The sequence below is a fragment of the Mandrillus leucophaeus genome, unplaced genomic scaffold, assembly GCF_000951045.1.
Source record: "Mandrillus leucophaeus isolate KB7577 unplaced genomic scaffold, Mleu.le_1.0 Scaffold229, whole genome shotgun sequence".
In the NCBI taxonomy this organism is placed as follows: domain Eukaryota; kingdom Metazoa; phylum Chordata; class Mammalia; order Primates; family Cercopithecidae; genus Mandrillus; species Mandrillus leucophaeus.
In genome coordinates, this window is record NW_012102354.1 from 1225886 (window position 1) to 1240239 (window position 14354).

The following is a 14354-nucleotide window of genomic DNA, read 5'->3' on the forward strand; positions in this document are numbered from 1 at the left end:
TTTTGGTTCCTTGTGAACTGGATATGTTAGATAATACGGCTAATAGTGTTATTGTTTTTAAAAACAGAGCCACCTTTAAAATAGCATAAAGTACTTTATCAATGAAAAAATACCATTATGAAGTGTTTTCAAATGTGACAATAAACAAATGAGTCTTCAGTTTAAATTTAATAGCAAAATTGACTGAGCACGGTGGTTCATGCTCGTAATCCCAGCACTTTGGGAGGCTGAGACGGATCCCTCAGGAGTTCAAGACCAGCTTGGGCAACATGGTGAAACCCCATATCTACAAAAAATATGAAAATTAGCTGGGCGTGGTGGTGCACACCTGTGGTTCCAGCTACACGAGAGGCTGAGGTGGGCAGATCACTTGAACCTGGGAGGTGGAGGTTGCAGTGAGCCATGATTGCACCATCGCACTCCAGCTTGGACAACAGAGTGAGACCCTGTTGATAAACAACAAACCAGTCAACAAAAACAGATTGGGTACTATAATTAAAAATTGTTTGTAAGTTCTACCCAGAGAATTTTTATTCCCTTTGTTCTACAAAGTTCAATATTGTACCTTGGACAAATCATTGATAATCAGGTGTTCTCAATTATGATGGTGTTTTGGGTTATTTCTCTATTGCTTATTTTTAATGTTGAAGTTAAACTTTTTTTCACAGTTAATTGGCAAGGCATTGTAGGAAGCATATTTATAAATGTTTTAAATAAGATACAGGCAAATTTTTTTTTTTCTTTTTTTTTTTTACAAAGCTACTTTTAATACTTTGGGGTGAGCCCCACAGGAATAAAAGACACTGGGAAGGGGTAACCCCCTCACCCCTGGGAGTGGCCCAGCGGGAGAGAGGCTACCTGAGGGGAAGGAAGCACAAAAGGGACCCGCTGCAGACTCAGGGCAAAGGGAATGCTATCGGTGCTGGGACCTGTGAGCACTACAGGAGGAAAGGCGAGCGTGGTGGGACTGGCTCCAGGCACACAGGCGAAGGGCAAGAGGGTTGGACACGAAGCCACAAAGCTACTTGGGTTCCTCCTTCTCATTTGCCTTTTTCTGCTTCTGCTGCATGATCTCCGAGTCCCTCGGCTTGCGGGCGGCAGCAGAAAGCCCGTCATCTCGGCGCTTTCCCTTAACCGAGTCGCTCTGCTTTTTCATATTCTTCTGGCGGGCGAGCTCACGCTGGTTACCGCGGGTCATGGCGACGGCAGCGGCTCCGACCTGCCTCCGTTACGTCCCCTCGTTCTGTCCCGCAAAATTCTTTTGTAAAGAAGTGTTTGGTTTCACAAAGTTAATTTCATGTTGGAGAATTCAAATTAATTTGGCTGTATAAGTTATTTACAATAAATAAATACATTTAAGGAGTATTTTTCGTACCATTCTACTGTTATAGAAACAGTACTTAATTTTATCGCTTTAAAATATTCAGAAATGGTGTTCATGTAGCTTTCTTACGTTATCAGGATAAGCCTCTTAATCAGTTTTAGGTGTTGTGTTTCAAAAATATGTTCCTTGAATCATAATGGATGCTTGTTAAAAGAAGTCAAGTTAGGCCGGGCAGGGGGCTCATGCCTGTAATCCCAGCAAGGCCAAGGTGGGTGGATCATCTGAGGTCAGGAGTTCGAGACCAACCTGACCAACATGATGAAACCCCATCTCTACTAAAAATACAGAAATTAGCTGGCATGGTGGCAAGTGCCTGTAATCCCAGCTACTCAGGAGGCTGAGGCAGGAGAATCACTTGAACCCAAGAGGCGGAGGTTGCAGACAGCCGAAATGGCGCCGTTGCACTCCAGCCTGGACGACAAGAGTGAAACTCCATCTCAAAAAAAAGAAGTCAAGTTAGAGATACACTAATTTTTTAGTAAGTAGATTTTATAGGTGCTTCATTTATAAGACAAAGTTTCTGTAATTGGTTTCTCATTATAATGCATTTCCTTGTTAGATTATTTTACCATCACCTTCCTCTTTTATAAAATTGGAAACAAGGTAGATCCTTTTTTATTAAAAAGAAGAATTAGGCTGGACACGGTGGCTCACACCTGTAATCCCAGCACTTTGGGAACCTGAGGCGGGAGGCTCAGTTGAGCTCAGGGAACATAGTAAAACCGTATCTCTACAAAAAATAAAAATAAAAATTAGCCGGGTGTGGTGGTACATGCCTGTGGTCCCAGCTACTTGGGAAGCTAAGGTGGAAGTATCGTTTGAGCCCTGGAGGTTGAGGCTACAGTGAGCCATGATTGTGCCACTACACTCCAGCCTGGGTGACAGAGGAGACCTTATGTCTTGAGAAAATAAAAGAAAAAAAAAAAAAGAAAAATTAGTTTATGGAGAAGTAATCTCTCTGTTGGGGCTTTTGCATAATGCCATGCATGTTGTACCCTCTGCAAGTTTGCCTGGCTTAAGACAGTGAGTGGGGCCTGAAATTCAGCCCACATTCCATTCTTCTAGCTGTGTGCCTTGAATAGGGAACCATTCACCTAGAGGAAGATTTGCCTTTTTTCCAACTCACACAGGGACACATTATGGGCTAGTGGCTGCATCTTTTCTTCTTCAGATGTGATAGAATACTGAACTCAGAACAAATTGTCTCAGCCTTCATCCTAAAAAACAGGAATTGGAGAGGTCATTTTTTTTTTTTTGCTAATCTCTTGAATGTGGCATGTGGGCATCATTGATTCAAATCCTTTGTACTTGCTCTTCTTTCTGCCTAATACTCTTTTCCCTCAGATATCATTCTTTCCCTCCCTGAGGTCTTTGCCCAACTGTAGCCTACCTTCTCCTTCAGGATTTCTCTGACCTCTGTATTTAAAATTGTAACCACTTTCCCTAACACTCTATTTCCCGTTCCTCTTAATTTTTTAAAATTTCTTGGCCATTTGTATGTCTTCTTTTGAGCAATGTCTGTTCTGATAATTTGCCCATTTTGAAATTAGAGGGTTTTGGTTTGTTTGTTTTCCTGTTGAGATGCTTGAGTTCCTTTTGTATTATAGATGTTAATCCCCTGTCAGAGTAGTAGTTTGCATGTATTTTATCACATTCTGTAGATTGTCATTTCACTGTTGATTGTTTCCTTTGCTGTGCAGAAGCTTTTTAGTTTGATATAATTCCGTTTATTTTTACTTTTGTTACCTGAGTTTTTGAGGTCTCATTCATAAAATCTTTTCGCAGACCAATGTCGTGAAATGTTTCATCTTTGTTTTCTCCTGGTAGTTTTATTGTTTCAGTTTTTACATTTAGGTCTTTGATCCATTTTGAGCTGATTTTTGTATAGGGTGAGAGGTGGGAGTCTCGTTTCATTCTTCTGCATATAGATGTATATTCAATTTCCTTTGTATCATTTATTGAAGAAACTGTCTTTCCCCCAGGAAGCGTTCTTGGCACCTTTGTCAAAAATCACTCCGCTGGGGTGGGCACGGTGGCTCATGCCTGTAATCTCAGGACTTTGGGAGGCCAAGGCAGGCAGATCACTTGAGGCCAGGAGTTTGAGACCAGCCTGGCCAACATGGTGAAATTCCATCTCTACTAAAAACACAAAAATTAGCCAAGTATGGTGGCACACCTCTGTAATCCTAGCTATTCAGGAGGCTGAGCACAAGAATCACTTGAATCTGGGAGATGGAGGTTGCAGTGACCCAAGAACACTCCTCTGCCCTCCAGCCTGGGTGACAGAGTAAGACTCTGTCTCCAAAAAAATACATATTAAAAAAAAATTAGTTGGCTGTAAATACGTGAATTAATGTCCAGGTTCTCTATTCTGTTCCATTGATCTATGTGTCTTATTTTTATGCCAGTACCATGCGTTTTTGGTTACTACAACTTTGTAGTATATTTTGAGGTCTGTTAGTATTTTGCCTCCAGTTTTGTTCTTTTTGCTCAAGACTGTTTTGCCTATTTGGGGTCTTTTGTAGTTCCATACAACTTTTAGGATTATTTTATATTTCTGTGAAGGATTGGTATTTTGATAGAATTTATAGATTGCTTTGGGAGTAGTATTGTCATTTTAACAATACTAATTCTTCCTATCCATGAGTATGGGATGTCTATTTGTATTGTCTTCAACTTTTTTGTAAGTATTTTAATTTTATTTTTTGTAGCTATTGTGAATGAGATTACCATCTTGATTTCTTTTTCAGGTAGTTTGTTGTTTTGTGTATAGAGATATTACTGATTTTTGTGTATTGATTTTGTACCTTGCAACTTTACTGAATTTATCAGTTCTAAGAGTTTTTTGGTAGAATCTTTAGTTTTTTCTATATGTAAGATCCTGTTGTCTGCAAACAGGGACATTTGACTTCCTGTCTTCCAACATGGATGCCTTTTATTTCTTTCTCTTACCTAATTGCTCTGGCTAGGGCTTCCAGTACTATGTTGACTAAGAGTGGTGAGAGTGAGCATCCTTTTCTTGTTCCAGTTCTTAGAGGAAACGCTTTCAGCTTCTCCCCATTCAGTAAGATGTTAGCTGTGGATCGTGAGGTCTCATTTTACTTGGGGAAAAAGAGGTATAGTATTATGTGCTGTCTCATAGCGGCCAACATCTGATTTACTTAAGCCTGGATAACAATAGCATTTCCTGCTTAAGAGAGTTTATGGTCTAGTTGGAGAGAAAACAAGTCAATATCTTCATGGCTTTATTATCTACAATACCTTTTAAATTAGACATTGAAAGTAAATAGGAAATCTTTATGCTAATAAAAATTTCCACCTTTGAGATATAGATTACAAATTTCATATCTGAGTCTTATTTTAAATGTCTTTTTGTAAGCTAAAATGTATAAATATTTTCTAACTTTTCTAATTATTAATGGTGTAATTTAGATTAAACCATTTTACTTTTCTTTAGTTACTCAGATGAATATATCACCAAGATGAAGAACTTACAGCAGTAAATATAAGTAGATGTGAGAGCATAACTTTATCTGTTGTAGAACCTGCTGATTTTACCAGTCTTTTAAAGCCCATTTTTAATGGAGTATCCATTTGACTTCATGAATATTATATTTATTTGTGGTACTTGCAGGCTTGTGTATAATTATGACTAAAACAATACTAATTGTTTTTGTTTCTGCATATTCACTTAGCATTTATAGGTTTACATGATCTAGACTGACGAATTACATATTTTTATCTCCTGCAACTGACATGTAATTAACATAGTACTTCATAACTGCAGATATGCATAGGTAATGATAGTATTCAAGGTAAAAATGCAAAAAATAAATAAATAAAAGAAGTAATGATGTACATTCTTAGCTAATTTAGTCTGTTTAAGGGGAAACCTTACTGAAATAACAGTTTAAGTTTTCGTTTTCATTGTGAATAATTAAAGAAGAGAACTTGTATTATTTCTGGTACCTTTCCATTTCTTTTATACAGTGCTGTTCGCAGAACTGTTTCATGATTTTAAGTGAACAAAATCAGACTTCAGAATAATATATAATATCCCGTTTTTAATGTATGTTTATGCTTTCTTAGAATATACACCAAAATTGTAACACTGGTTATCTTTGGGTGCATGCAAATACTTACAATAGCCTCTCTTTTATAAAGAACATTAATATTATTACTTTTTCCCTTTTCAGAATCTGATATCGATGCTGCTGCTGCAATGATGCTTTTAAATACTTCTATAGAACAAGGAATTTTAGAATGTAAGCAATTGTGCCTTTTTAAAAAAAAATTTTTAATGCCTTTTCAAATTTAACCTAGACTATAAAATAACTATTACAAAATTACTTCTTTCCAACCAAATTTTATTTTGATCTAAGTAACTCAGTTTCTGTTTTATTATACTTTCATTAATTTATGTGAGCAATTGAGAGATTGAAGTTAATGCTGTGATTTTTCTTACATTGACCAAGAAATGAAGAAAAATATATTTAGAAAAATGAGCTCGAAGAGCTAAAAGTAAAAATGAAAACTATAAACAAGAAAATATAGTAAGTAAAGTATATTTATGAACTTGGACTAGGAAAAACTTTAAGATACAAAATGCAAAATCTATAAAGAAAAAAATGGGTAAATTTAATAAAACATCAAAATTTTAGCATCTGGTCAGGCATGGTGGCTCACGTCTGTAATCCTCACACTTTTGGGAGGACAAGGCAGGTGGATCACTTGAGACCAGGAGTTCCAGACCAGCCTGGGCAACGTGGCAAAACTGTCTCTACAAGAAATACAAAAATTAGCCAGATGTGGTGGTACATGCCTGTAGTCCCAGTGACTCAGGAGGCTGAAGTAGGAGAATTGCTTGAACCTGGGAGGTGGAGGTTGCAGTGAGCCATGGACATGCCACTGCACTCCAGCCTGGGTGACAGTGTGAGACTCTGTCTCAAAAAAAAAAAAAAAAGAAAAAAGCATCTGACAACAAAATATGTCTAAGAAAAGTGACATAAAATGCTGGAGACATGTTTTTTCCTTATATAACAAAGGATTAATATCAAGTATATACATAAAAGGATTCTACAAGTAAGAAATAAGAAAACAGTTCAACCGAAAAGTCAGCAAAATGTATGACTAGGTGGATCTTAGAAGAGGAAATATATGTGGGCAATACACATGTGAAAAGATGTGCAACTTCTCTAGAAATTGGGGAAACACAAAATGAAATAATACTGAGATAACTTTTTTGTCCATAAAATTATAAACAATTTAAGTAATTGAGAATGGTGTTAAGTAGGGAATAAGCTCTATCATACACGGTTGGGAGTAAAACCATTTTGGATGGCAATTTGAGAATACCAATTATAATTTTAAATGTGTATATCCCTTAGCAATTTTTTCATATCTCTTTTTAAAAATTACTTGCATATATTCAAGAAAAGGCATCCAGAAGGATTTGTATTGCAGCATGATTTATACTAATGAAAAATTGGAAACAGGCTAAATATTAACACAGAAGTGATTAAACAGTGGTACATTCATATTGAGGCATTCTTTGTAAGCAATTCAAAATATATGTTCTATGGAAAAGTCAAGACATTGTTAAATTTTTTTTTTTAATGTTTCAGATTAATGCTTGCAGAATGATGTGATCTGGGTAAAAAAATAAAAAATCTACAAAGCATCATTAATCTAAAACATTTACTGCTCAAGAGTAATGTAGTAGTTTAAAATTGGTCTGTTTTTGCAACCAAACACATTTGACCTATTGATGGAACTTTTATTTTCCACAGGTGAGAAACCTCTTCCTCTTAAAACAGCATTGCAAAAAAAGAGGAGTTATGGCAATGCATTTCATCATCCCAGTGCTGTACGATTACAAGAGAGTGATTCTTTAGCCACCAGCATTGATCCAAAAGAAGATCACAATTACAGTGCAAGTAGCATGGCAGCACAGCGTTGTGCATCCAGGTCTAGCGTGTCTTCCCTGTCTTCTGTAGATGAGGTATATGAATTTATCCCAAAGAATAGCCATGTGGGAAGTGATGGCAGTGAAGGATTTCACAGTGAAGAAGATACAGATGTTGATTATGAAGATGATCCTCTTGGAGACAGTGGCTATGCATCACAGCCTTGTGCAAAAATCTCTGAAAAAGGGCAGTCAGGCAAAAAGATGCGAAAACAGACATGTCAAGAAATTGATGAGGAGCTCAAAGAAGCAGCTGGATCTCTGCTCCACCTTGCTGGAATTCGTACATGTTTAGGTTCCCTAATAAGTACTGCAAAGACGCAAAATCAAAAGCAACGGAAAAAATAGAAATACTTAAAGTGTGGCAATACTCTTTCACTTAATTCTTTACAAGGGATATCAAAGCCATAATGGACTTCATTAGTTTTAGGGTAGGGAAGGGATACGAATTACTTATTTCTTTCAAAACATTTTTGGTTTTTGGTTTTTAAAATTTTTATTAAACAATTGCTGTTAGGATCATGCCTGATCAGAAATATATGATGTGAAGTCCTGAAAGCATAATTTTTGTGGTGTCTCCAAGATTTGGAAATTTTTGTATAAGAAAATCCCCAGCCTCTGTCTTAAACTTGTGGGACAAAAATCCTTTCTTCTGTTAATATGTCAGAATGTAAGATTTGGCAACTCTATAAATTTTTTTCATTTTCTTTTCCAATCTGTAACTATAGTTACTGAACCAGCTAAAAATTTTGCTATTGTACTTTTCATATACTTCTCTCCTGACACACAATCCGGTAACATAAGATTGAAATTTTTTTACTTTATTTTAATTTGTTTTTAATTTTTTTTGTTGTTGTGGTGTGGGCAAAGACAAACATAAATTGAAAAACATCCTGATGTTTAGAAAAAGTTTCTTTTGGTTACATAGGTAGAGAATGCAACAAAGAGTTCTAAGGTTTAAAAAAGACAATTTTGTGGTGTTATTTCATCCAAGAACACTCCCAATTCCTATTACAATGGTAGCTTTGAAGTGTTTTTACTTCACAGATACTGCATAGCATTTATTGGGGCCTTTTATTCTTGCCCAAAGTGCTTTGCAAACATTAAGTTTTAGCCACTAGCTGCCTTTGTTGAGTATAAGTTATCCAATGAGAGGATATAGCCAATTAAGTGTGTTATGGAGTACACCCATTTTGACACACTTGTAATAAGAGAATCTTTCATTTGCCTGCCACATGTACTGCATTCTGAGAATCTTGTAATAGGAATGGAGTGTAATGAAACATTCTGAGTACTAATTGCATATGTATCATAAAGTAGGTCATTTAGGAAAAAACTTCTGTCCAAGCTTTGTATGGATTAAATTTATAAGTATAACAAATTAAATCTTAATAGATTTAATGCAATTTTGCAAACAAAATTACCTTCATGAATTTCAAAATTCATATAAAATTAGATCTTATGCAATACACCCTTTTGAGGAGGCAGTGTAATAACCTATAGTGCCATTGATCCATGAGAAAAAGATTTTCTGGTACTACTCCAAAAGTGCTTTGACTGAGTATCTTATTTGAACAGTCTGCTTATATGAGACAGCTTTTCATAGTATCATTTGTATAATTTGATTAGATTATTCAGAAACAACAGGATGCTAAACTACACTTATTCATTCTACCTTTTTTTTTTTTTTTTTTACGATGATGGAAGCAACTTTCCAGAAGTTCAGTCTTATGCTACATCCTAAGTCATAGACAATGACCTTGTTTTCATCATTCTGATAGATTGTATACATATGTACACATACATACACACATGCACAGTCAAGGTCATGATGTTGATTTGCTGTTTTCAGCTGTTTCTATGATTATAAAGCATTTTTTAAGAGACAGATATTTTAACTTTCAATTTTTATTTTGGCAAAACTGTCAAATGAGAAAAAGGATTTTAAACACTTTTTTTTTCAATTGACAAGACTTTAAGTCAGGGATAACAGTATTAATGTTCTCTGTTCCGTTTCCATGTTTAATTTAACCTGGATAGCCACATTAATGAATTGGTGCTATCAAAATATAGTAATTTTTAAATTTGTTAATAATGAAAAATAACCCTTAAGCATGCAGGATGAGGTATTTGGGTTTTTTCTTTATATCGGTCACATCTACAGAAAATGGCTAAACCAAGTTAACTTTTATTATAGACAGTGAATAAAACACCAAAAACCCAAAAATGCTTTAACCACAGTGTAAATAATAAAGAAATTACACTCATCATTTTAATAACTGTTTTTAAGTTTTTACCATAGCCTTCTGGATAGACCTTAGGAACAGTGTTTCAGTAATCTGGCACCAATTTATTTTGTTCTGCTGAAATTCTGTATCACAAATGTGCTACCTGGTTTCTGTCCATAAGATAATTACTCTTTCTTTATAAGAAAAGGAAAGTGATCTAAGAGAAGCAGAGTTAGTTCCAGCTCTAATAGGGATCTTCAAAGTTATTTTGTCTTGATGTATGTAACAGTAATTCTTTACATCTTTTGATTTTTCTCTTCCTTTTTATTCACTCTTCCCACGAATTTACATGTTTAAGTTATATTCATCACTAGCAAGGACGATAAACACTTCTGCACTGAAAGCTAACAGGGAGAGATTACACAATATTTTACAGTTTCTTAAACTTAATTTAGTGCATCACCTTCCACTTGCTAACATACCAAGCCAGTTATTTTCCAGGGGAAGCACCTTTTAAATTGTGGTCCTCCAGTTACTACTTCCATTGAGATCATGCTCTCATTCCTCAGGTGTTTTGAGAAACATGACTAATAACCATATAATTAAGTAGAATCATTCCAAGTCCTATGGCCTGGAAATTGTATTCCCGATAATACACAAGTTTTCCTGTAATAAAGTCAATTTAGAAACTCCAAGGTGATTACATGTTTTCCAACATATCCTAAAACTGTGATATAAGCTAACATATATTTTGCCTTACGTCAAAAGAATATGTTTTGTTGCAGCTGATTCCAGTTTATAATAGATCCCTAGTAAAAAGCTTTGATTCAGCACGATTGTTCATCTTCACATCCCAAACAGAATCAGTGTTTCTTGAATATATATTTTTGAAGTTTTTTGTGCAATATATTACTAAATCAGTTATTATTTTACTTTTCAAATTCAGAGAAAGAAAACAGATTACCTGAATTGATGGAAAAGGTGGATCACCTCCCTTTTTCCACCTTCAAAGCTTTTCCTGTCCTCATAGCCAGCATGACTTCTTTTAACTTGGATTCCTTTGTATATAGTAAAGTTTAGTATATATATTTTTTCTTTTGCTACTTTTGGAGGCATTATGTAAAGGGCTCATACTAGATGTTCAGTTAAATATGCTTTAGCACAAAGTCAAACTAGAGAATGTGTTAAGGAGGGAATGTATGTGTCTTGGTAGACCAGGAGGCCTTTCCCAGCAATTTAAGCAACAGATGTGAATACTTCACAAAGCTGTAAAGACCATTGTCTTAAATACTGCAACAACTTAACACCCTTTTGTGAAGATCATAGCATTTATCTAAGAAACTTTGAGGCTTTCTGGTTTACATATATCTTACAGTTTTTTTTTTTTTTTTTAGTTTGAAATGTGTAAGCTTTGATTTAAACCAAGTTTACTTCAGTATGTTAATGATGTAGTAAAAATATTTATTGAAAGGCGAATTAGAGTATTTTAATGTTATACCTGCCATTTTTTTCTTAAAGCATATTCTTTGCATCTAACTGCCAGTGCCATTGTCAAAACTTATTTTTTAAATCGTTGTACATTTCTTATTAAACTAAGTGCTTAATTTTAAAGTATTATGTTGCCATCATATAGTGTATAAAAATGTATAATTGCCAATTGATTGTTAACTATTATTTATTTTTAAATGAAAGTGTAAGAATGCTTTCTGATTCAACAAATTTGTTATCAAACTGTTTCCTTATCCTCTTTTCTGATGTAGCATAAAAATTGTTCCGGTTTGAGTTATAACTGCCAGTAGATGACCAGTCACAAGTGAACCACTTTTCAGTTGCCAGTCTTTGCTCATATTAAAAACAACTTACAAATGCTTAGTTTTTGTATCTAATCTCTGATTATTAAAATGTTTATAAAGTTTATTTTTACCAAAGAGATGCAATTCATTATGACAAAGTGTTGCATAATAAATTTGTTTTATAATTTTTTTTGTGCTCTGATCTTTTGTAGGATAGGGTGGGGACAGGAGAAGGGTGGTAGGGCAGATGTGATGGCTTATACTTCTACACACACTTTCCATCCAAATTGGAGTCAGGGAAATGAAAAATACAGTTAAATTTCAAAAAAATTTTTTTAAGTTTTTTTTTATGGTTTTTAGATGTTATCTTAATTATTGAAAGCTAAAACAACATTAATTAAATTACTGTCTTCCTAAAGTTGAACTTCTTTTCCTGTTAATTTACATGTATCTGAAATATTTTGAAATATAACTGGGAAAAATGGAGTAGAATATGAAACCAGCCTGGCCAATGTGATGAAACCCCATCTCTACTAAAAATACGAAAATCAGCCAGGTATAGTGGTGAACGCCTGTAATCCCATCTACTCAGGAGGCCGAGGCATGAGAATTACTTGAACCCGGGAGGTGGAGGTTGCAGTGACCTGAGATCCCACCACTGCACTCCAGTCTATGTGACAGAGTGAGACTCCGTCTCAAAAACAAAAAAAGTCATCAAGAGCTTTATGCCAATAAATTCAACCACTTCGGTGAATTAAAAGGCAACAATAAGAAAACCCAATCTAAAAATGGGCAAAATACCTGAACGGACACCTCACCAGAAAAGATAACAGATCACACTCATTGATACTTACCCAAATGAGTTGAAAACATGTCTAAACAAAAACCTGCACACAATTGTTATAGCAGCATTGTTCATAATTGCCAAAACTTGGAAGCAAATCAGAAGTCCTTCAGTAGGCAAATGTATAGACTGGTACATCCAGACAGCAGACTATTATACAGCAATTTTTTAAAAAGCTATCGACATACCAAAGAAGATATACAAATGGCCAAAAAGAACATCAAAAGATCCTCAACGTCGCTAATTATTAGGGAAATGCAAATTAAAATCACAATGAGATACCAACTCATATCCATTAGAATGGCTACTATTAAAAGGTTAAAAACACCACCAAAACTAAATGACAAGTGTTGGCAATGATTGGAACACTTGTGCAGCCACTACAGAAAGCAGTATGGAATTCAAAATAGTACAGTCACTGAAAAGCAGTATGGAAGCTCCTCAAGAAATTAAAAATAGACCAACAATCTTACTTCTGGGCACATACCCAGAAGAATTGAAAGCAGGTTCTCAAAGAGATATTTGTCTACCCATGTTTAGAGCAGCATTATTCACAATAACCAAAAGGTGGAAGGTACACAAATTTTCATCAATAGATGAATGAATAAAATATGGCACATACAATGGATTATTATTTCACCTCAAAAGGGAAGGGAATTTTGACGCAAGCTTTACAACATGGATGAAACTTGAAGACATTATTCTAAGTAAAACCAGTCAGAAAAAGAAAAATACTGTATGGTACCTACAGTAGTCAAACTGATAGAAACAGAAAGGAGAAAGATGTTTGCCAGGGGCTGGAGGAGAAGGGGAATGGGGAGTTGTTTAATGGGCATGGAATTTTGAGTTTTGCAAAATGAAAGAGGTGTAGAGATTGTTTGCACAACAGTGTGAATATACTTAACACTATTGAACTGTACACACAAAAATAGTAAATGTTGTATATATTTTACCACAATTAAAAAAACAAAAACGAAAAAATGTGACATCAAGCTATGATGGAAATTTAAACACGTATTACTAAGTGAAAGAAGCCAGTCTTTGACTTAGTTGAAAGGTTCACTTACTGAGCCTTAGAAGGCTCATTTCTGTGATTCCAACTACAATCTTGTATCGCTTACCAACAGGAATACCTTCTGAGAAAAGTGTCAGGCAATTTTCTTATTGTGGGAACATCATAGGGTGTACTTACACAAACTTAGGTGGTATGGCCTACTACACAACTAGACTATATAGTAGACAGCCTATAGCCCATAGGCTACAAATCTATGCAACATGTTACTGCCCCAAATACTGTAGACAGTGGTAACGCAATGGTATTTGTGTATCTTAACCATATCTACACATAGAAAAGATACAGTAAAAACACAGTATAAAAGATAAAACATGGTACACCTATATAGGGAACTTATCATGAATGGAGCTTGCAGGACTGGAAGTTGCTCTGGGTGAGTCAGTGAGTGTGAGTGGTGAATGTGAAGACCTAGGACATTACTGTACACTACTGTAGACTTTATAAACACTACTCTTAGGCTATACTAAATTCATTTTAAAATTTTTTCTTCAATAGTAAATTAACATTAGCTTACTGTAACTTTATAAACTTTAAATTTTTTTTAACTTTTTGACTCTTTTGTAATAACACAGCTTAAAACACAAACACATTGTACAGCTGTACCAAAATATTTTTTCTTCATGTCCTATAAGCTTTGTTCTATTCAAGTTTTTCTTCTTACTTTTTAAACATTTTTCTTAAAAACTAAGACACAAACACACACATTATCCTAGGCCCACACAGGGTCAGGATCATCAATATTACTGTCTTCCACCTCCACATCTTGTCCTACTGGAAGGTCTTCAGGGGCAATAATATGTATGGTGCTATTATCTCCAATGATAGCAATGCCTTTTTCTGGAGTATCTCCTGAAGGACCTGAGTTTGTTTTACAGTTAGCTTTTCTTTTTTTTAATAGGAGTATACTGTAGCCGGGCGCGGTGGCTCAAGCCTGTAATCCCAGCACTTTGGGAGGCCGAGACGGGTGGATCACGAGGTCGGGAGATCGAGACCATCCTGGCTAACACGGTGAAACCCCGTCTCTACTAAAAAAATACAAAAAACTAGCCGGGCGAGGTGGCGGGC

The 14354-nt window shown here is 35.3% G+C and overlaps 1 protein-coding gene and 1 pseudogene across 2 annotated transcripts in view; one reads left to right on the forward strand and one right to left on the reverse strand.

The window, feature by feature from the left end:
• The window catches only part of FOXN2 (forkhead box N2), a 64561-nt gene extending 53002 nt beyond the window's left edge, over positions 1-11559 (forward strand). The window contains exons 6-7 of the mRNA XM_011981590.1: positions 5581-5649; positions 7174-11559. Of these exons, the coding sequence (XP_011836980.1) occupies positions 5581-5649; positions 7174-7697 (593 nt within the window). The 3' untranslated portion in view covers positions 7698-11559. The remainder of the gene's footprint in view (positions 1-5580; positions 5650-7173) is intronic.
• On the reverse strand, positions 752-1246 carry LOC105540840 (annotated as a pseudogene). The gene has a single exon (XR_001006266.1). The product of XR_001006266.1 is annotated as an uncharacterized LOC105540840 (transcript).
• Positions 11560-14354: the final 2795 nt, after the last annotated feature.